The sequence below is a fragment of the Furipterus horrens genome, unplaced genomic scaffold, assembly GCF_987537825.1.
Source record: "Furipterus horrens unplaced genomic scaffold, mFurHor1.1.pri manual_scaffold_12, whole genome shotgun sequence".
NCBI lineage: Eukaryota > Metazoa > Chordata > Mammalia > Chiroptera > Furipteridae > Furipterus > Furipterus horrens.
This window is the reverse complement of record NW_028327182.1, coordinates 59,623,006-59,647,205: the sequence shown is the minus strand read 5'-3', so window position 1 is coordinate 59,647,205 and position 24,200 is coordinate 59,623,006. Positions and strand designations below refer to the sequence as shown.

Here is a 24,200-nt window from a genome sequence, read left to right as displayed (position 1 = left end):
TCTGAGGACTCAAGAGAACTCACTTATTTTTGCTTGTATCTGTTGGCAGGTTCCTCAGTGTTTTACACTACACTTGCTGGATGTAATAGGAACAAAGTAATTGGGGGTCTTAAGACGTGATAATTAAATCTGCCTCTTCTTCCTCTACCACTTCAGAGTTCAGATTCAATTAAGAAATATGATTATGTGACTTAGGAAGATAAAAATAATAACGATATTAGTTTATTACTGATAAAATTATTTTATAAAATGCAATTTGACCTGTAGACAAGAATTGATCTCCCTAAATACTTCCTGCATACCTGGAAATTGCAATAATCACTCAAGGAAGAGTTTGGAGAGCGTATGCATTTACACAGAAGCCCTGTCTCGGTTTTAGTTTCTATGGAGGATGAAGGTCTAGTACAAGGAATTTATTTGGGGGAGAATATAGCAGATGAATGGGGAATGGATATAAGGAAGGAGAGAGGGCCAATAGTGTGTTGATAAACCAGCTATCCTGGTGGGAGACTGTCTTAATTACACAAAGTAAATCTGCAAAAGGATGTCAAACACATACCTCCTGCACAGTAAGGCTGTTGGGTTGTTTCGTCTTGTAAAAAGCCCCCGAGGAAGAGTTAATTCCCAGATTTTTCTTAGGGTGCATGGACAGAGGGGTCTTTCAATGGTTTGGACAAAATCCCTTCAGATTCAGAGATGGAAACACTAGAAGCTGGAAGCCAACCAGAGAACACTGATATGGATCACTTCCGGCCAGGATGGAGGCTTAGGTGGACATGCTTGGCCTCCCTCTACAGCTAGAGAGGAATACAACTACTTCAAAACAAAAGATAACTAGAAATTCCAGAAAATAAAACTACACGGAAGCCCAACATATGAAGTTATAAACCAGTGGCGCTCTTTGGGCAGGTAGGAGGAGCGAAAGTGGGTGGTGCTGTTTGCGGTTGCACCAGGGACAGCGGCAGGGAGAACAATCCCAGCAGCAGGGAGGACAATCTCGGCTGCAGCCAAACCCCGACGGCTCATGACCCCAACGCTGGGAGAAGCAGCCACCACATCGCCTCGAACAGTGAGGCCCAGGGGGCGGGAGGACGGATCCCGGTCTCCTAGCGGAATAACTGTGTGAATCCATCTTGGACCCCCGCCCCCACACAAACCACCACAGGGCTGCGAAATAGGTTGCGGATCGCCACTGGTCGCTGGGCAATGACGACAAAGCGCCGAGAAAGGTTGCGGATCGGCGCCGGTCTCTGGGTTGTGACGAGTACACAGGCACTGCCCCCTATAGCCGGCCCAAGAAAACAAAACGCATCTGTCAAAATGAGGCAGACAACTATAGAAATCCCGGTGGTGCAGCTCACCAGGCAACAGATGAAGAATCTGACAGATGAACAAATAAGAAACCTGTCAGAGGCTCAGTTCAGGGCCATTGTTATCAGGTGGCTTACAGAATTAACAAAAGATCTGGAAAAAGATGAGAAAGAATCGAAAAACACTCATACTGAAAGGAACAAAACCACATACGAGACAGATGGTGAGGAAATAAAATCCAGAGTTCAAATCAACAAACCAGAACACAAAGAAGGAACCAACAGTCAACCAGTGCAGAGAGAAAAAAAGGGAAGCAAGGAAAATGATGAGAGGATCAGAAACCTCTGGGACAACTATAAAAGGCCCAACATAAGAATCATTGGTTTGCCAGAGGGCGAAGAAGATGAACTAGAAATTGAAAAATTAAGTGAAAATATAATAAAGCAGAACTTCCCAAACTTGGGGAAGGAAATAGACTTACAGGTCCAGGAAGCACAGAGAATTCCAAAACAACTGGACCCAGGGAGAACCACTCCAAGACACATTATAATCAAAATGTCAAAAGTTAAAGATAAAGAGAGAATCTTAAAAGCAGCAAGAGAGAAGAAAAGACTCATGTACAAAGAGGTCCCAATTAGACTATCAGCTGACTTCTCAAGGGAGACCCTGCAGGCAAGAAGGGACTGGCAAGAAATATTCAAAGTAATGAAAATCCAAAACCTACAACCACGAATGCTCTATCCAGTGAAGCTGTCATTCAGAATAGAAGGGCAGAGAAAGTGCTTTCAGGACAAAATAAAACTGAAGGAGTTCATTAGATTCAAACCACTGTTATATGAGATGTTAAAGGGACTGGTTTAGAAAAAGAGGATCAAAACTATGAAAACTAAAATGAAAACTGCATCACAAGAAACAACAACAGAAGCTAGGGAATTGAAACAAAGGCAAACTAAACAGGCACCGAGACTGGAAAAAGAACTATAGGTATGGGGAGCATATTGGGGGGAGGTCAGAAAGGAGGGGGAAGGGGGAGAGGGAGGGAGATGATATAGGAATTAAGGAGCATGGTAGGAGGGAATGGAATAGACAGAGGTTGAGAAGAAGTATATGCACAACTAATGGACATGGTCTAAAAGGGGGGGACTACTGGAGGGAGGGGGGCCACCGGGTGGAGGGGAGAAGAGGGAAGGGAAATTGGGACAAAAAAAAAAAAGAACACTGATATGGTAGGCTGAAAAGGATGTATATGAGATACTGATGATATCTGCTACAAATCCCCATGATGAATTCAGAGAAAAATTGGTCTCCAGACCTATTTGTAGAAGACAGAGGATAAGCCTCAAGGCTGACCCAATGCTTTTTGTAGAAGAAAACTGAAGCAGAGGAGTCTGAAAACTTCTTTGCAGGCGGGCAGACCCAAAGAGACAGAGAAAAGAAGTGGCTGAGCCACTTATGTCATTCCTTCTTCATTGAGAAACTGGGAAGGGGCAGAGAAAGAAACCCTGGAGTTACCTTTCCAGACTGTTGCCTCCAGGAGAAAGAAACAGAGGTTTCCTATGCCATGAATCAACATAGGAACAGGGGGAGAGGAAGAAAATAATATTAAAGAGTAATAGACTTATTCCTTACAAAGTGATAATAATTGTTAACACCAACAATAGAGGAGGAATAAGTGTGAAAAAACAAATGGTACCATCTTTCTAGAAAGGGTTTACAAGGTAAATTTGGACACAGGCCTTATTTACACATTGATCTTTTTCTCTTTCTAACCAACTTTTTCTTCTGATCACTTTTCCATCTGTTTTTCTTCCCCTTTAGTTATCAAGGTTTCATTGTCATCATTATAGCTCTAACCTGTCATGGGTTACATCTGATGGGCAGGGAGCAAGAAAGAAGAGACAGAAGGAAATAAGATCTGACAATGGGGTGTTTGCACTGGTGATGAGAATAAGTAAGAGTGGTTTATAAGTGGCAGCTAGGAAATAAGTAGCTACTACAGTGAATAGAAAGTAAGAGTGTCATACTGTAATGAAAGCCATGGGTCACATGTGATTTCTTGGTGTTTTTTAATCTTCTTTATTCAAAAATAATCCAAATATAAGTGTTTTGTTATTAATCTCAAACCAGTCCATTGACAGTAAGACGATAAGCTGTTATAACAAATTCACACAAAAGTACAATGGCTTAAAAATAAAGTTTCTCTGTCATCTAATAGTGCAGAGGTAGGCAGGCAGTCCAGGATAAGTTGGTGGCTCTGTCCAAGGACACAGGTTTCTTTTATATTGTTACTTTATTCCTGGGATATGCTCTTGTCCATGATGTCAAAGCTGCTCACACCATTACTTTCAGCTCACAGAAAAGACAAATGAGAGAAGTGAGAGACAAGTAAGTTTTTTTGAGTAATGTGACCAGGAAGTTCAATGCATCACTTCTGTTCACATCTCTGGTTAGAATCTAGTCATGTGATTGTACTTAACTGCAATGTAGGCTGGACGTTATATTTTTTATCTGGGTACCCATGTGCCCTTCCAAAGTTGTGGTGGGGGTGGGGTTTTATTACTGAAAGGAAGAATAAAATAGAAGAGTATTAAGAACAATTAGAAAAAGCAAGCTAAGGCAGTCACAACGATATTTAATAATCTTGTGGAAGTTCACATATCCTATATTAAAATAAAACCAATATTTTATTATGACTTGAAATTCTGGTCATTACATTTACTTTTAGGTCTCTTTACTATGATATGGTAGAAGGTAAGCTTCAATTTTAAATGAACTCAATCATAAGTACTGGGTTTATCTTATTTCAGCCTTATAAAAAGTTTTAAGATTTTTCTACCTATATATATTACATATTTTACTATTCATTTTTACAGTTACTACAAGGTTTTCCTTACCTTATCTTTACTCACATGCATTCTAAAACTTACATTTACTTTCTAATACTTTTCATTCTAATATTGATTTGAATGTAGCATGGCAAAGGGTAAGTAAACATTTTCATATCTTAAAAAAAATCACCAACTTAAATATGGTTTGAACACAGATAAATGTAAATATCTTTGAATCATCCTTAACTGGAGGCCCCTAGAAACCTGGGTTAACTCTTGGGACCACTCTTGGCCTTTTTTATTGTATAACTGAAAACTTGTTTTAATTTTGTGAGTTATCATGTAATATGGAGTCTTATACAGTTATTTTCCCCATATAGATGCTCAATAAATATTGGTTGAATAATTGAATTGTGTCAGTTGGAGCTCATCAGAAGCTGCTAGCCTTTTGGACTAAATGTTACCTGATTCAGTGTTAGGTCATCCTTTCTAGACAAAAAAATATTTGTTTTTGTTTGTTTGTTTAATAATATGAATAAGAGCCTATGTAAACTGAGTAAATATAGAAAAGAATTACAAACATTTTATACATTGTAATAAAATATTACTCCTTCCTTTAAACAGCATAACAGATGAGAAGAAGTTAACATAGTGCCTGGAATAACGAAATCTCAATAAATAGTAGTCAGAGTTAATTACCTTTAATGTTGGTTACTGGACAAAGAAGTAATCAGGTTTCCACCAATATATAGCAAAACAACCCATAGCTTCCTGACAGTCATTCTTTTATTGTAATAGGGATCAAATTCACTTTCACAATATAAAGTCTAATTTGGAAATGCAAGGAAAGCTGGTTTGAGAAATACTCTCTACACAAACTTAACATACAAAAATATCCAATAATTATAGAACATCTCCCCAGATTTTATTCTATTTGTAAAGTACCCCAGGGACTCAGCAAGCTTTTAGGGAACCTTAAAGCTGTGGGAGTTCAAAGGAACTAGATGGAGAATTTTTTTTTATCCAACTGTTTCTGTGGCAGATATCCAGGGGTAATAGACTGTGATATTCAGGAACCCCTATTCCCCAACAGAACACCAGAATGTGATAAAAGCAGCATATAGTACCCGTCCTTGGTTGACTGTTATCAATTTTTTCCCCAATTATTTGGCAATGCTATGCCAGTATTACTCGTTCAAAAAAAGAATTCTAGTCTTCAGTATTTCTTCAGCTTGCTTTCCTTAAGTCATTTGTCATTAAATTCATAAACTCTCAGTATTCCCTTTTTCTTTACTTCCCAAACTTTATTTAGACTCCAATTAGTCATAGTAATTTTCAAAAGCTGTGTGCTGTTATTGTTGTTATTATTATTATTATTTTGGCACATTGAGGCCATCACTGTTTAACTTTCTGTTTTTTTTTTCTTTTACTTTAATAGAAATTACTTGTTTTAAATTCCTTTTCTAGTTTACCTAAAATTGACTGATGTTTCCCCAAAGGGTTCCATATATTGGGTGCAAATTTTGGCATCTCACAATATTAGAAAACTCTAGCACTGGAGAAGTTTACTACATTTTCATTTTTCATAACTGAGGAGTTAATTTTATTTAAGGTCAGTGTCTTCTATTTATCTTCAACAACATACAACTACATCTATTTGTTTACAAGGTAGTTTGAAATTCCAGGCAGCAGAAACAGTTTTAGTTTTTTAAAATTAAAGTGGAGCTTCTAAACATACATTTTTAAATTAGAGTTAAAATGTTTATGTCGTTTTCCTAAAAAATGTAAATAAGCTGGCATAACTTTAATTTATTTACCTAACAAGAATGAGAGTGGTCAATTTTACTTTTCCAAAATCCTCAGTTCACAGATATGATGAAATGTTAAGGTACATATGTTGAGTGGTGAGTACACTGGAGTTTGTTACTTATTCTTTTTAACAGTTTGGACTATTTTTGTACATAGCATTATTTCCCCAAATAAGATAAAATAAGTAACATCTCTGACCTAAGTCTTCTGATTTTCTGGGAAAGAAGGGAGCTGGTTTATATATTGGTGGAACAGAAAATTTTTCAGTTTTACTAGGTTAGATTGTGGTGGCTGGTGACAAGGTTATATATTAACATGGATGAGAAGAGAATAGGGGTGAATTTAATGTTCAATTAAGGGCTACAGAAACAAGCAATGAATCAGGTGTGATTTAATTAGAATGTGTTTTTCATATAAAAATTATTTTATTATAATGAATTGCTTGTCTAGAAAAGGCATAAATTTCCCCATGTACATATGACTATCTTTACCAAAATATATCTTGCCACCTAGATTTTAGTGGTTGCCCTCTTAACAGTCTGTTTTTGCAAGTACATATTTGTCATATGCCTAGTTTATATTTTGCAAACAACACTTTAAGTGGAGTTCCAATAATAAGAACTAAAGGAACTTGAGGTTTCCTTAATGGTTTAGATGCTGCTTTTGAGAATATAAGGTGGAACTAATGTTGGTCCCAGCCATGTATTTTTTAAGATTTACTAATTAAAATGGTAATTTTTCTTTTCCAAATTCACTTTTAACAGAAGGCTCTATTAGGTGGCTCCAAGAGCAACCAGGAAGCCAACTCATGCTGGGCAGAACGGGGAGAGGGTCCAATGCTGAGGCCCGGTGTTGGCAGTGGGGGATTTCAAGAGAGGAACTAGCAGAGAGACTGCAGTGACACTGCCCTCCCTGGGTCGGTTGAAGCATCTCACTGGTGACGGGTCTGAAAGCACGTGGCTACGTCATGGAAAGCCAGTCTTTTCAATGCAAACTTCAACTCCTCCTCCTCCTCCCTCCTCTAATGCTTGTAACTCACATCCGAGGCTGGGCGAGGAACCTGAAGGGGATATTTTCCTTATGCTCACCGTTTGGGAACTGGGAGAGTGAGAAGAAGGAGGAAGGGGATCTGCGGCGATCTCTACCTACTACCCCCCTGACCAGGGGAGGAGACCTCTAGATTTGCATCTTTTCTTCGTAGTGATTAAGAACTGCAGGTTGAGTCTGATCTCACTGGACATTGGAGATTGAATATTTAAAAAATCGACACTGGGAGAAGGGAGGCTCGTCTTCGGCTGTCAGACTAGATCTCGGAGGTGGTATTGGTGTGTGAGTGTGTGTGCTGGTGGTTTCTTTCTTTCTTTTTTCTTTCTTTTTTCGTTCTTTTCTTTTCTTTTTCTTTTCTTTTTTTCCTTCTCTCCTAGGGGCTACACAATGGCAGTCTTCTCTCACTGAGATGAATCCTGCTTCGTCTTCTGCAGACCCACCCATCCTCATAGCAATCAAGTAAAAGGCTATGGTTTTCTCTTTGGGGACCTTTTGTGCATTACTGTTCTCCCTGATTAGTTCTGGTTTCATTTGGGATTTCTTTGCTTTTTTGTTTGGCTTCATGCTGAAAAAGGATTTTTCCCCAACCCTTTGATAATAATCCAGTGCTGATCAAAAGGGATAAATCATTCACCCTGGCCGAAAAAAAACAATCACTGAGAAGTCTCAAAGAAATATACCACGTGAGAGGAAAAAACTGGGAGAAGATTCGGAATATTATCGTTTTTCCTATGGTAAAACCGGTGCCCCTCTTCAGGAGAACTGATTTCAAATTATTATTATGCAACCACAAGGATCTCTTCTTTCTCAGGGTGTCTAAGCTGCTGGATTGCTTTTCGCCCAAATCAATGTGGTTTCTTTGGAACATTTTCAGCAAAGGAACGCATATGCTGCAGTGTCTTTGTGGCAAGAGTCTTAAGAAAAACAAGAACCCAACTGGTAAGCAAAACATGCATCATGTTATCTTTTTCATCATAATAACCTGTTTGTTGCTCATTGAGTTAGATCTGCAGTTCTGCTATGTAGGAAGGCAGGGGAACAGAAACGGAACCAGGACAGTGTTGCATATAGAGGTGTTGCATGGATAAATAAGTAACAGCTGGATCAGCATCTGTTAGTCAGAATATCATTATCAGCTCCTCCTGGGTTTGACACAATCCATCACTAGGAGGGAGGAGGAAACTTTTTTATTTTTATTTTTAAAACTATTTTGTTGCCGATGTTGGTGGCATATTGGAGGGCTATGGCTTACGCTTTTGACCGAGGCAGATGAAGCTTCGGTAGTTGCCAGGAAGAAGAACCGCGAGCTCTCTTTACTTCTGTTGCAGGTTCGGAGGACACAGCTCAGTGCCGAGAACCTGTTCTAGACTTTCTGATTAGCTTGCACAATATTCGCCACCCCATCACCTCTACCCAAAGTAAAAGATACCCCCTCCTTCGCTGCCCCGTTCCTTAATCAGCCCCCGCCTCCCTCCCTTGTCTGCTCTAGGTGCCCGAGTATTAACTCATTCCCGGGTCTGCCTCCAACACCTCCTGCTACTGGGACTACTTGAGCAGTAGGGCTTATATGCCTGGGTGGAACCCCAGAACGAGAAGACAAGCCCGGCCCCCTCTAGTATATGTAATTAACCCCCCCCCCCTTTAAAAAGCAGTATTAAAGCCCCGCGTCCGGGTACCACGGGTGGGATAAGCACGGCCGTGAGTCCCTGTCTCAGCCTCCTGGTGATCATGCGCCCCCATTCTAAAGGGCTACAACCGGGAAACTTGCAGTACATTACATAAGAAATGCAAATGCAGGCGATTCGGGGAGTTGGGTGCCTGGGTTTACTTCCCGATATTTCACTCTGAGGTGTTTGGGGGGCGGCCACAGGACGATGGGACAGAAGCCCAAGGAGGCCAGGGCGGAGGGCTGCGTGGTGGTGGCGGCATGCTGGCGAGAAGGCTAGGCGCAGCGGGTCCTGGAGCGGTGCTCGCTGGCATCGGGGGTGTGTAGTGTCAACCGGTTTGGTTCAAGATGGGAAGGAACTAGGGGCCAGGTGATTGTGTCTGGGGATGCATGGAGGTTGAGGGGAGCGGGGGCTGGGCCTTGCAGTGGCAGCCCAGGCACTGGAGGATCTTAACGTTGGCATTGTGGTGTAGTAGATCATGGGTCCACACAGCCTCCCTGACGTCCGGAGCTCCACCCGGGACCGCGCTGGCCGGAGCCCCAGACGCTGGGCAGCAAGTGGCTGCTATCTCCCTGTCTCCGGAACCTTGCAAATGCAGTGTAACTGGGGTGGAGCTCTCCGAAGGGTATACGCCTGCGGGTGCCGGGTGCGAGAGGAGGAGGAGGTGTGGGTAGATGGAGGTGGAGGAGGTGGATGTGGAGGTTGAGCCCAGTGTGCCGCCCCAACTGCCTCAAAAGAGAAACTGAGGGTTGTTAGACGGTCCGGTCCAAAATGACAGATGCTCCCATGCTGGCGGAGGACGCCTGGGCAGTTGCTCCCAGAGGGGAAGTTTGGGTGTCTGTTGAGGTTCAAGAAGTAGCCTCTGGCTGTCCGCGAGCGCGGTGCTGCAGTGGCCTCTGTGCCTCTGTCCTGGAATTATTATCCCTGTGTTTCCAGTTCTACCGTTTCATTCCTTACCCTTCTGTTTCTGCCTCTTCTTATTCCTCTCTCCCCTGTCCTTTTACCCTTCTCTTTCAACTCAGTGTTTAGCAACTCTGAATTGATACTACCATTCTGAACATTACCCAAAGAGAACGCGACGTTGTCGTATTACCATCCGCATTTACAATTCAGCTGTGAGGTGTACCCCAACCCTTGCCGATTCCCTGACCATTCCTAGATTTGCAACGTTATCTCAAAAGTTACGTGAACACCCTTTTTGCAAGACTTCCCAAAGTGGGACAAGCTGTATCTGGGAGGGGAGGGGTTACTCCTTCACACAGTAAAAACAGTGGTTTTTGAAGCCTCCTTATGTTCTCTGAAAAGATTTAACCCCCATCTAGGAAAAGAGTACTGTAAAAGCATTTTTGTTTTTGTTTTTAAGACTCAGCTTTTTGTACTAGAGAGGGGGAAATAATTCAGCATTGAATAGTATGTTTCCTTACTAGCCTTTAAAAAAAACTTTTTATTTTTTGTAAATAGTTTTACTGGAAAGGCTAATTTCCCCCAATACAAGATGCAAGGTCTTTTCATTACACTTCCCCATCCTTGCCCACTTTCATCTTTCTGGGATAACGTAGGTATATATTTTTTTCTTCCAAGGCGGTTTGGAAGGTGTCAAGAAATGACATTGTTTTTAGAGCAATTTATTTTGCAGCTTATGAATGCTAAAGTACTTGGATGTGAATTGATGGGTTAATTCAAAGTGTGTTAACAATATCACCAACTATTCTAACAGGGTAGTTTATTCTTACCTGGGAGTTGGAGCATTTTGTAAATTATTTTAATAATGGGACATGAATAAGTCACATCATCAATCTCACCTTCTAAAAATTTTTGCTTTTTGAGCTGGAATCAAACTCATGCCTAGTCATTCCCTTTCAATATTGTAATTCACAAGTTTTATTCTCTTTCTGCTATTAACATTGAGCCTAAAATCATTTGCAGGTTTTTGATCCCAAGATAACAATACGACTTAGAAGTTAATTGGGTAATTAAATAAAACAAAGACTATAACCCTTTTGACTGTTAAAACAAAAAAGAACAGATTGACTACTACCTATTATTTTATCTTAAATCTAAAATGAAGACAATGAACTGTTTTCAAACTGAAAGCTTGGCAGAATACCACAAAATAACAGTACTGAATCATGAACTTGGTGCAAAGATTTCTTATTAGATTTGTCAACAAGTGTAGGTAGTTTGGTTAAGGGTTACTGTGAGGAATTTCAGAGCACTGCTATATAATCAGTTTGGTGTGAAAATAAGCAACCAACAGAGCCATGAACTTAAGGGCAGAGTTATTCATTTACCCAGGTTAGTAATTAGTATTTAAATAAGAGGTGTTAATAAAAGTTTTTTGGTAGTTGTTTTTACATAAAACACGAAGAATATATTTGCACAATATGTGCTTTTAAAAATAAATGGTGATAGCTTATTGATCCTGAACATACATTTATTATCTTACTAAAAATGAACAAAATCTCACATTACAACTGTTATCAGAGAACACACACACACACACATGCAATTTAAATGTCCTACTTCCCTAGCAGAGCAATAGCTATATGTTTAGAATAAATGTTACCTGCTTCAACTTTCATTTTCTGAGTCATGCAAGGTGACTATATTTTAAGTAGGTCATTAAAAAGAAATACTAAGTCCAAGGCACTTATTTTTCCTAGAGGAGGGCTTCATAGGTTTCTTTAAGCCAGTAATAATACTTTGGGCTGGTCAATGTGTATCACCAGCCAGTGTGAGAAATAATCTGGGACATTGAACTTTGAGTGATGGCCGCTAAAGAAAAAAATATGGTTGCAAAAAAAAAAGGAAAAAGAAAAAGAAAAAGTCCACTATACAGATAAACACTGAGGTCGTGTCATGGATATCTCTTCGGACACGTAATCTACAACAAGTAAATGCACAGACCCTCAAGTACATACAGCCACTGAACCACACACAGGAGACCCCCAAAATTCCACGGAGTGATAGGATTTTGGAAAGCACAGATTTTAAGGTAAATAGTAATTGAAGTTAATTTTATTGAGTACCAATTTTAAGGAGGGTAGGAAACAGATGCCCTAGACCTACTTTTGCAGAGCATATTTAGAAAATCCCACACACTTGAGGCTCTGATAATGTCCTTTCCTGAATGCAGTTTCCTTCTCTGCCATGTAACTTTGAGATGAAACAGGGGTATTGGAAGACTTCACTGGCACTTTCCTACTTGTTTTGCTGTCTTTCAGCTCTGCTTTTGCCTTTCACTAAGCTGTTTTAGGTTATCACCTGATATGTCACTGAAACTGACTTTAATATACCTTATTTTTTTAAAGATATTTTCTTTACATCTAGGGCTGTCATAACATTTAGAAGTGAGGAAATAGGGAGAGAGGGAAGAAAAAAGAATAAGCAATTTTTACTCCTCCTTCTCAGCCTGTCGATTCATCCTGGGTTTCTGTAAAGCTAGGTGAGCCACAAATGGGTCACAAATCTGAATTTCTAAACACTGAGCATAAATCAGATGGGGAGATTAAACTCAAACTGCAAGGCTGAAATACCATACAAATGTATGGTTCTTCTCCTTTTCATATGTTTGTCTTTGAAGTGGGATTTTGTGTGGTATGAGTTATGCTTGAACTCCATCCAGGCAGCTTTAGTTACTGAAGTTGTAAAATGAGTTTGCAGAGCAATACCACTCCATGAACCGAAGGATGGCATTTTAAATAGGCTTCCAAATATTGACTTGTTGGGAGAGTGTATTTTTCTTATTTGAAATTTATATCCAAGTTAGAAAGTGTGAAATCTAATGTGTGATCATCTAAACTAGGTTTTGACGATGAAGATGATTTTAGCTGTACCCATTTCCAGCCTGTTATTATCTTAACATCTGTAACCAACAACATTTTTTTTTGCATTGCTTTCAGAAGGTGCCAGAGCTAATTCTATACTATATTTCACTTTTCCCACACAGAATCATTCCATTAAAAATGTTCAAACCCAATCTTCCATGTTTTAGCAACATAAACATTGGGGACTTCTGTGAAGTGTTGTAATGCATATGATAGCAAGAACAACGACCAAAGTTTCTGCTCCTTTGCATATTTTGGCGTCATAATTCACTCAACTGACTCATAAGCTTTCTATAAATACGGTGTAGATGTCTCAAAATGGAAGCATTTATTCAAAATAAGGGATACAGTTGGAATGTTTGAATGGTATATTGAAACATTGCATTATCCCTATACTGTTAATAAAACCTTTGAATTTAACTTAGTACCATCTCCAGGAGGGACTGTGGATCAGGGATATTCATACTGACCCATCTACTTGCCCAGCACCATAGTCTGGGTGATTTTAGTTGGTGTACCATGCCAGATTTTGTTGAGTCGAACCTGAGCACTGAAGGGCAGGGACTTTTCTGAGGGAGATTTCTCAGTTCCTCCGTATGCATCTAGAGATACACTGTTTTTGCTATTCTGCCTTATATGGACCAAGTATGTCCTGATGATGATGATGATTATTATTATTTTTGGTATTATTTCTCTAGTTGCTACAAACTAATTTGCTGCTTTGGTCAAAATGTAAAAAGTAGGATGATGAAGGAAGAGAAGTTGAAAGAAAAATTCTTAGGGCCTTCCTAAACATGAAGGTAAAAAGCGGCACAATGCAGGCATGTTTTATAGGGAACAGGGAAGTTTTTGTTTATTTAATCTACTAACACCATCTAAGGCACCCAACAATTGTTGGGGACTGTTGCCTTTATCATTGTCCCCTGACAAAAACTCTGGTTATGACACATAACAAGGTTTCAATACATTTTTATTAAATGAATTAATAGTGAAAAACACGGTTCTCTGAGAAAGGTAACTGTTAGGGCACCACCATTCGTTTCACTCTGCAAGGGGGAAAAACATTCACTTTTTTCCCTCTTCTTTGAAAAGAAGACATTCCGCAAGAACAGTTGGGTTCCTTGTTTCTTTTATGAACTCATGAACTCGTTTTTCTGAAGACGGTAACTGGGACCCTCCCTTGTGGATTGTTTTTGTTCTTGAGGGAGTTTGTACCTCAAAAGCTTCTAGTTCCAGTTGTTTGGAAAGGAGGTGCCCTCCTCCCTTAATACTTTGCTTATTTGTTTCAAAGCAGTCATCTTCACATTTGGTAGTTCCCTGCACTCTCCACAACTACACTGATCGATTTAGCTTCCACCTTTCTGGACCCACTGTCAAAGGTGGAGGGCACTGGGCCTCTGTGGCCTCCAGTTGGGAGACACGGTTTGTGTGAGGAACGAGGTCTGGCAGAATGTACGGCTTGGGCCAGAGCCCCTGGTTTTCAGGGAGTCTGTCATCTGTTTTCTGCAAGCCTAGAACCGGACACCTCTGAACCTCAGATCTCCTTTCAGGAGTCGGGCCCCTCGTTGATACGGCCGAAGCCGGGTTCGGAGTCGGCCTAAGTGAGGGCTGAGGAGAAAGATAAGAAGGCCAGGCACCGTCTTCCTTCGTGTTATGACCCCCAGCTAGTGTCCCCGGAACTGGCCACCACACATATTCCTAGACTCTGAGAAGCCGGGCCTCCGCTGCGCATTGCGGCGGAAGAGGCCCGTGCGAGCCACCGTAGCGCGGGAAGTTTGTGTTGCCACAGAGATGACCTCTGACCTTGGGGGGGTACTCTGGGCTTGGGGGAGTTTAGCGGCAGGCGCAGCCGTTGCTATGGAAACCACGTGCCCGGAAGCCGTGGTGCTGGCGCAGCATTGCGCGAGGACCCGACGCGGGCCCCTTTGGCTGCGCCTGTTTGCGGTTCAAGAGGCCAGCGGCCATGCAGGGGCGCCCCCATGCGACACTGGCGCGAAGGGGTGCAAAAGAGTTTGGTCCCAGGCCTCAGGCGTGGGTCTCCACCCCACCGCCGTGCAATACTCTCCAGGGCTTAGAGGAAAGGGAACTGCACAGGATGAAGTCTCCGTCTTGCTGATGATTGCACCCAAGCCTAAAACAGGGAGAAGATTATCAAGTGTGGTCACAGTTTCTCTACTCGTTACTAGGAAAGCGTGGCTGGCTCTTTTAAGTTCTGTGGGCTTTAGTACTAATGGCTTTGATTATTACAGTAATTGCAGGTCGGCCTCACCTCTCATGTTCTAGGGTTCTGTAAATCTCCACCCAATTTGGGCTGTAAATGAACTTTTCCCCCTTCCCTGTATTTCTCCTGGATGTTGTTGAGTATTTAAGTTGTATTCCTAAAATCAAGAGACAATCAGAGATGGAGGATCATTTCAGGGATCACGCATGACCTGCTCCTTCTAGAGGTGTGTCAGCTCCTTCACAGCAAAGTGACTGTTTCACGAGTTAATATTGAATTGTAGACGCAGCACAGCACCTTAGACCCTCGGGGAAATGAAACATGGTATTTTACAGGTGACCACCGCCAAGACCTCTTCAGGCAGTTTATAGAGTTGAGTGGTTGGTGCTGAAACATGGTATTCCATTAGATCCATTATATTCCCCATATCTTTTCCTATCTCTAAATATTTTTGAGTAGGAGTCTTATCTACACTGGCTTGTTTTTCCTTCTATCATCTTTGGGCTACCGGAAAAAAAAAATCACAAAGGTTTTAAATCTTAAAAAACAACAACAACAACAAACTTCATTGTAAATTTGAAAATTGAAAAAGACTATTTTGATGGCATGATGTTGCAAAACTCACTCGTTTATAAAAGAACAGCTGGATTCAAATTGTCTTTCTGGCAGATGTAATAAATTAAGGTTACCTGCACAGGCAGCTTTAAACTTTTAAAAGATTTTTTTCTTGACCTGGTTTCCAAAAAGCTTTTCCTTCTGATAAAAATTACTTCCCTGAAGTTTGTATTTCAAAGAGGTGGCCTTCGGTTCTTAGAGAAGACTGGGTAGAACATTTACATCTCAAAGGCACAGGAAAATAATGCAAATTCCTTCAAGAAAGATTTTTGAAAATACCTACAAGTCTTTATATATAAATAGGGGAGGTATTGAAATTGAAAAAAAGGATAGATAGGCTTTCAATTGCTTCTAGAGCTGCATTTCTGTTCTTGTAAAGACTCTATTTATAAGACAAGGACAGTTTTTAATTCCTCGAAGATTTGGGTGGCGACCTGTATGACATAAAAGGACTGACCACACATTCTACTTAATTATCTTCTTTTTGCTTCTTTAGATCAGGGAGAAGATCTTCCGCTAAGATGAAAATCAAAAGATTTCTGGGTTGTAGATTTAGAGCTATTTGTCTTTGGAATATTTTTCTTTCCTTCTGTGTATGTAGTTTTATTTAGTTCACAGGAGAAGGCCTAAAAAATGTTCCTATCGGACTCCGAAATATCAGCTTTCAATTTGGCCACCTTTTAACCATAGGACTACTTAAAAATATCCTTTCAGTGGGCAGGACAGGGGAGAACTATGGGGGGAAATCGGGCAACTGTAAAAGAACAACAATAAAAAAATTCTTTCAAATATCTTGTTAGGTTTCAGTTGGGGCAAATGATAAATATTCCTGGTTTTATTGCACAATCCATTGGATGCAAGAGGTGTCCCCAAAGAAGACACAAAAGATACCTCAAGAGTCAGAGCCACTCCCAGATAGCCAGAAGAAAGACCTAGACAATTCCCCTGAGGTCTGGCAACAATCACTAGGACACTAGTCAAAAATGGAGTGCAACCGACGTTTCTATACAGCCATATCTGTCTACAAAGGGAGGGAAGCTCACATTTCTTTCTGGCCATATTTGAGGACACCCAATGAGATGGTTACCAAGGCAAATTCTCAGGACAACATAACGAGACAAACAAGAAGGCATTAGCTATCCCTGGGAGAAAAGGATGAATAATAAATAGCACTTGGAAAGGAAGGGACAATGTGAAATTTTACTTTCTACTCTTAGCTGGGCATTCACTATAGACAGATCCAGGAGAACTGACTAGTAAGAATTCTCAACCCTTGCTCAGTTCTGCCAGTTTTTGCAGGGTCCCATATGAAGGCTTTGGAGTGAGTGGTATTTCAAATAGAGAGTTTAGCTCCTGTATATACCAGAATTTGGTAAGATTTTGCATTAATAGTAGTTTTAGTTTCCCCAGCTGTTTAGGTATTAGTATACTGGAGAATCAGAGTCCTGTCAATCCTGAGAGGGTAGATATTGGGACATCTATACGGTCACTAAATTGGTGGACTTTTGTTTATGGTCTTATAGTCTCTTTAGTGTGGAAAGGCAATTCAGATAGAGCATTAATAGACTGTGAGTACCGAGGTAAAGGAGGATAGAAAGGAGTAGTAGAAATCATGTCAGTCTTATAATCTTGTATCATTAATTTTTCTTTAGCTATTTGTAATTAATATTTCCATGAAGCTATTTTGAAATCTTTAAGCCTTTTGGATGATTTTATGCCAATTAAAATAGGTATCCCATTCTGTTTGTTTGACTTGGGAACACTTACTTTCAAGGGCTCTTATTAAATGATCTTGTCTTATTAAAAATGTTCCTCATAAAGACCATTGTCGCTCCAGGCTGTCTTAGTAAGATTTTTGCCACTTTTGTAGATATCTACAGCTTCTAGGATCATAGTTCTCAGACATAAACTAAATTGGTGGCATGCTTAATTCTTTGAAACTTGGGGATACCATTTCTTTAGCTAAATTAATTAATTTGAAGCCAAATTAATACCTATGAGGGATATGTTGCTGGGCTGGGAATTTTGTGGCATTTACAGCATACCACATTGCATGGATTTTTCTTGAGGTCGGTGGGCGACTTCGTGTTGATCTAACATCTTTTATGACCAACTTATTGTAATCTTAGAGTTAGGTGGTGAGCACTCTAACAGCTTTTACAGCTCAATTTTGTGCCCAACACTTTTGTGGTTTTGGTTTTCAAGATTCTTGTTAGCAATAGATCTATTCTTTTCATGAAAAGATTTATTTATAGTAGCAGATGCCCTATTGCCTTTTAATAATCCAACTTGTGTCTGCTTAGATTTTGATGTGCTGTTGATTAGAAAAGTCTGAGTTTCCTGTCTTACTTTATTTCCATAAGTTCCCCAGCTGTTTAAGCTGTGGGCTAACTTTGAGACTTTGTGAGACCCCTACAGCTGCCATCTTGCTTTCTTTAGATTGTGGAGTATCCATTCATTGTTTTCCCTTGAAATAATCCCCTTTAATTCAACCAGACTGAATTTCTGGCTGCCTGTGCCCAGTTCTTGAGACTTGTAAGGCTCTCCTAAAAGTGTTTACCTTGTAGCTGAAGTAGGCCACAAACCCAAAGGTGGTGGCTCACTAAGTCTCACCATGAAAATCTGGAGTCTCTCACACCCCAGTTTTCCACCCAGAAGGATTAGAACAGACAAACTTGAGGAACTCAGAACACAAACAAGCAGAGCTCAATCTGAGTGAAGCTTATAGGAAACCCCTAAGAGGGGCCAAAGAAGCAGCAAACCAAAGGCCTCTGTGGGTACCTTCACTTGTATTTAGGAGCTGTTCCCGTATCTGTCTGGGTCCCATCTTGTCAGCTGACAAAACTAAAACTATTTATTAATAAGTTTGATGTCCTTTATCTAAGTGAAAACAAGTCATGAATGAGGGGAATATAGTGCCTCACAAGCAAAGGAGCATTTTTCCTGAGAGATTATGGGCAAGAGTGAGTTTTATGGAGTGCGTTAGAAGAGGCAACATTAGAAACAGTGAATGATTGTCTAGGAGGTTGAAATTTTCTTGTAAGGCTAGCAGATGCTATTTTCTAGGGTAAAATAGTCCAGTAAAGCTGAGCAGGAGGATTGTGATTGGTATATATTAGATTCCCTTGACAGTTATTTCCCATAAGTACAGGCTGACTTAAGTTTAAATTTATGACATGGGACAGGGCAGTGGGGCAATCTCCATTCTGTGGGTCCAATTAACTTTCAGTAGTCAAGAGCAGATCATGTGTTCTGCGTGATGGTCAGTGTTACCCTTTAGACAATCGTTATACCTATAGTATGGAAAATAGCTGCGAGTGGGGCAAGACTGATGGTAGAAAGGCCACAGAGGAAGCAATTAAAATAGAAGTAGTGAGGTCCAAAATAAGGCAGTGATGTGCTGGAGAGGAAGTGGAGTCCAAATGTCTCAGTGGTCAGTTTGAATTTGGGAAGGAAGCAGAGAACTAGTGGTTCTGACCACAGGTTCTTGATTTGGACATCTATTGATCCTGATCCACTGACCATTTGCCAATAGAACACCCCTGTCTCCTTGAGACATGGAGTAAAACTTTGGCTTTCTTCACACTGCTTATATTCAAAGGGCTGTGGTAGGTTTTAACAGAAAGGAGACACCTATAAAAAGCTTCTCTTTCTAGATCAAAATTTAAATAAGCAGTTCTAGGAGAGTTGCTCTGGGACAAAGAGTACATTTTCTTGACTTCAAACCTATAAGTACTTAGAGATGGAAAATATGCTATATAAAAAAGTCAAAATATTCTTTTTATGACACTATACAATTATTTGTCAACAGCATATGTTTTTGTGCACAATACTTTGTTCAGTTTGAGGATTCAAGTAGTGCACTTAAAAGCAAAGTTTTCAGATTAACTATTCAAGCCTTAGAAGAAAAGAGAAGGAAGTGTGAACTTTATTCAGGTTATATATGTAACTGTGTGCACCTGTTTTTTAGATAGAAATGAATGTAATTGTAATTAAAATGCTTTCTTTCTCCCTATAACATTTTGTTGTCTGTTCAATTATAGTGGATCACTGAAGTGTGTGGTAGCCTCTTCTGTAATGCTGCCTCTTATGTAAAGTGTAGTTTGGGACGGATTGTAATCTCTATTCTTTCCACTTCCTGCATCGGGTACATGATATACTATTGTTGTGCTTTAAAAAAGAAGAAATATGAAAATAAGGCTTAAAGACAAAAATAATTGTAGTGTTAAAATTTTTTTTTAAACAGCCACTTATTTCAATGTCTGAAACTCATCTTCTTTGGCTGTATTACTGTTATATACCAAGTGTATATAATCTTAATTCTTAAGAAAGAACTTTGCTAAGAGGTCTGAGTAAGTTTCCTAATTAAACTCTCAGTAGAAATCATCATTTGCCTCAACATTATTGGTGGGGCAGATCAAAACAGAAACCCATTATGTTCTTTTATCCTTCATTATACAATGACTTGACTTGTTTCCCAAGAACTTACATTTTTTATTAACATAATAATTTTTTTTTACATTTTGATTGTCTACTGACATGCCGATTAAATAACATAAAATTCCTCATATGTTAGGCATATAATAATGGATATAAAATATTGGAAATATTTTTATGAATTGGATATTGGATGTTAGAAATATTTTAATGATGCAGTAACAAAACAAAAATTAAAAAGACATTTTTAATCATTATTGCTTATTGTTTATTTTATTTTTTTTAAGTTTAGTCCTTTTAACATCTTAAGAATAATCTTAGAGAATACAGTGCTGAGGTGATCTGTTACATCTGTGGTACAGATGCCTTAAAGGGGATGTTAGCCAGGGGCATACATGCTAAAGATAGAGTGTGGCCTGATCTTCAGAGCCATGACCTCTTGTCCTTTGTTTTAGCAAAGAACTTTTTTATCACTGAGAATTCACCCCCTTGTCCTGCTGTCTTTGTATTTGTAGTACTATACCCAAGATCTTGTCCTTTCACATATTTCCTTCAGTTATGTGTTTCAAAAGTTATGTCATTAATCTATTCTTTAGACAAGTCAGGATTAGAATTCAGTTGGATTTTCAACTTTCACATGCACATCAGGAGAAAAAGGCAAAAAGAAATTCTAACAATACAGCTGTCAGAAAGCAAATGAGACACATCTGTCTGAACTTGAGACATTTATGCAGAGTAGCATTTATTTGACTTCATTTATTTCTTTTTGTGCTTCAAATAATACAGTAGTCCTTTTCTATATCATGGTTCACTTATCATGGCCTCACTGTATCGTGGGATTTTTAAAAATATTACATTTAATTATTTATCGTGGATTTTTCGCTATAAGGTTAATAAGGGACTGAGAACAGTTTATAAATGTGTGGGAAGGGTTTATAAAACTTTAAAATATATATAAATACTAAAGTAAATGTAAGGTTCCTACTTCACGGATTTTCATCTATTGCGGGGAGGGTGGGTCTAGAATGTAATACCTGTGATAAGTGAGGGAATACTGTATTTTAAAAAACTGTTATGTGGATCTATTGCTTTTTTGGATTATATCATTAAATGATTTTGTACTATTATTACAAGTTAACATTCCACCTACTATTCCTACTAATGAATGCCACTTACTAGGTTTTAAAAAGCACATTACAGTGATCCCTCACTTATCGCGGGTATTACGCCCTCTGCCCCGCAATAGGTGAAAATCCGCGAAGTAGGAACCTTACATTTATTTTGGTATTTACTGTACAGTACCTCAAAATCCAGCGATAAAGCGAAAAATCCGCGATAAATAATGAAATATAATATTTTTAAAAATCCCGCGATACAGTGAGGCCACGATAACTGAACCGCGTTATAGAGAGGGACTACAGTACTCTTCTACTTTAACAGGAACATTGAATTATTTTGAATCCTGTGTTATTATCTATGCTCCAAATAAGAAATAATAACAACTAATTTGAACTTGCTTTCTGTGAACTAAGTGCTTTACCTACATTACCTAATTTAATCTTCAAAACCACAGGAAGGAACCTTTGTTATACTACATTAAAGGGTGAAGCCCAGGTGTGAAAAGGTTAAGGAAGTGTCCTGATGGCATTTGGTTAGTATTTGAAATATCTGGGTACAAACCCAGTCTTACTCCACAGCGCATACTGTTAAGTCCCTGGATTGCAGCTACCTCTCTAATGAAGATTTTCTAAGAATGTATGTGAAAGTGGCCAGTGCTGTCTTTATGTGCAACATAGTCACTGTTAAGATATTCGGAACTTGTAATACTTTCTTACAGAACAAAATTTATATACATTAAAACACACAGTTCTTAAATGTAGCATTTGATGTCTTTTGAATATTGCGTGTATCCCTATCACTGCCACCCAAATCAAGATATAGAACCTTCCTATCTCAAAACTCCTTCTTGCTTCCATTTAGTTCACATCTGTGCCTCCTCTCAGAAGTAATCACCATTGTGCTGTCTCTCTCTCTATCTTAACTTATACCATCCTCATATAATTAAATCATGGAAACCTCACACTGAGTTTGCTTCTTTCTCTTAGTATATTGTTTTTGAGATTCACCCATGTCATTGCATGTAAGATATGTAGAATTTGATATGGTTGCCTCAGGTTATTTTTTTTTTTTAACTAGAAACTCCTAAATGAACAGGCTCACTTTAACTTAATATCCAGAAGTTGTCCAAAACTACAAAATGTTTGAGAGCTGACAGCTTACAAGCTAACAAGTTAGCCTGCTTCAGTTACATCGATGATGGCTGAAGACAGGAGACTCCTGAATCAAAGGTAAAGGGCTATATTTCTCATGGTACATCAGACAGCACAAGCTTTATGTTCTTGTTGATTCTCCTTGTCCCCAAATTCCAGGGACAGTGATGAATTGGCCCAAGTGGATGCTTGCACACAATAGTTTTTTTTCACAGCTAAGGCACACTAAGATTAGGCAATCCCAATCTTTTAAGGAGTTTCTTTTTTTTTTTAAGTATATTTTATTGATTATGTTGTTACAGTAGTTCCAATTTCCCCCGTTTGCTCCCCTCCACCCAGTACCCCCCCTTCCTTCTAACAGTCCCACCCCCTTTAGTTCATGTCCATGGGTTGTGCATATAAGTTCTTTGGCTTCACCCTTTCCTATATTATACTTAACTTCCCCCTGTCTATTTTGTACCAACCAATTATGCTTTTTAATCCCTGTACCATATCCCCATTTCTCCCCCTCCCTCCTCCCAGCTGATAATCCTCCAAATGATCCCCATACCTATGATTCTTTTCCTATTCTGGTTTGCCTAGTTGGATTTTGTTTTTATTTTTTAGATTCAGTTGTTGATAGTTGTGAGTTTGTGGTCATTTTAGTGTTTATAGTTTTGATCTTCTTTTTCTTAAGTAAGTCCCTTTGACATTTCATATAATAATGGCTTGGTGATGAACTCTTTTAGCGTTACTTGTCTGGGAAGCTCTTCATCTGCCCTTCCATTCTAAATGATAGCTTTGCTGGATAGAGTAATCTTGGTTGTAGGTCCTTGCTTTTCATCACATTGAATACTTCTTGCCAGTCTCTTCCTGCCTACAAAGTTTCTTTAGAGAAATCAACTGATAGCATTATAGGCACCCGTTTGTAGGCAACTCTCTGCTTTTCTCTTGCTGCTTTTGAGATTCTCTCTTTATCTCTAACCTTTGGCATTTTAATCATGATGTGTCTTTACATGTTCCCCTCTGTGTCCAGCTCACTCTGGACTCTCCATGCTTCCTGGACTTGTATGTCTATTTCCTTTGCAAAATTTGGGAAGTTTTTCTTCATTATTTCTTCACATAAGTTTTCAATTTCTTGCTCTTCCTCTTCTCCTTCTGGCACTGCTATGATTCGGATGTTGGCACGTTTAAAGTTGTCCCGGAGGTTCCCAAGCCTCTCTTCATTTTTTTTCAATTCTTGTTTCTTCATTCTGTACTGGTTGACTGCTTTTTTCTTCCTTAGGTTCGAAATCATTGATTTGAAGTTCCAAATCATTGATTTGAATTCTGGTTTTCTTCCCTTCACCATTGGTTTTGTGTGGATTTTCCTTCGTTTCACTTAGCATAGCCTTTACTTCTTCTCTTATGCACTTGCCATATTCAAGTATATATGTCAAGCCTGTGAGCATCTTTATCACCAGTGTTTGGAATTCTGCATCTGTTAGGTTGGCTATTTTCTCATCCGTTATGTTGGCTATCTCCTTGTCACTTAGTTCTCCCACTGAAACCTTGACCTGTTCCCTCTTTTGGGCCATACTTCTCTGTCTCCTCATCTTAACAGGCTCGTGTTTGTTTGCCTCTATGTCTTAGGCAGAGATGTTGCTCCTGTTACATTTTAAGGAGTGTAGCCTTAGTTATTCATCAGTACAGGGTGACCTGTTTCACCACGTTGTGGTGCCGTATGTGGGCGAGGGGTCAGAGAGGGAACAATGCTGCTTGACCAGCACGTGCTCCTTTTCCAGGCACTTCTCCCACTTCTGTATGGCACTGGTGCCTCTCTAGCTGTTGCCCTGGCTGTTGTTCCCAGAGTGGGTGGGTCTGTGGATGTTCTAGTCCCTTTAAACAAGCAGACTCTGCTGAGAGACTGGCAGTTTCTGCCTCTGCCCCAATCCCCACTAGTTTGCACAGTCAGAAGCAATGGAGCTTGATTTTCCTCAGTGCTGGGACTGTGAGCTGTGTGGTCTGGTGAGGAGCTGGGAATGCTCCCTAGGTGACCCCCCTTGACTTTTTAAAACATGTAACTGTGCTTTCCGCCGGCCTGCTGCTGCTGCCGCCGCTGCCACCACCACACTGCATCCTCTCCACCCCAGCTCCACCCCTCCTTCCTGTCTGGATGAGTATTTCTTCTTTTTATCTTTGTTTGTTGG

The 24,200-nt window shown here is 39.7% G+C and overlaps 1 protein-coding gene across 1 annotated transcript in view; it reads left to right on the top strand.

Annotated features, from left to right (window-relative positions):
• The first annotated feature begins 7,360 nt into the window (after positions 1-7,360).
• Positions 7,361-24,200, top strand: part of FGF14 (fibroblast growth factor 14) — an 891,082-nt gene continuing 874,242 nt past the window's right edge. The window contains exon 1 of the mRNA XM_090258946.1: positions 7,361-7,934. Within this exon, the coding sequence (XP_090115072.1) occupies positions 7,727-7,934 (208 nt within the window). The 5' untranslated portion in view covers positions 7,361-7,726. The remainder of the gene's footprint in view (positions 7,935-24,200) is intronic.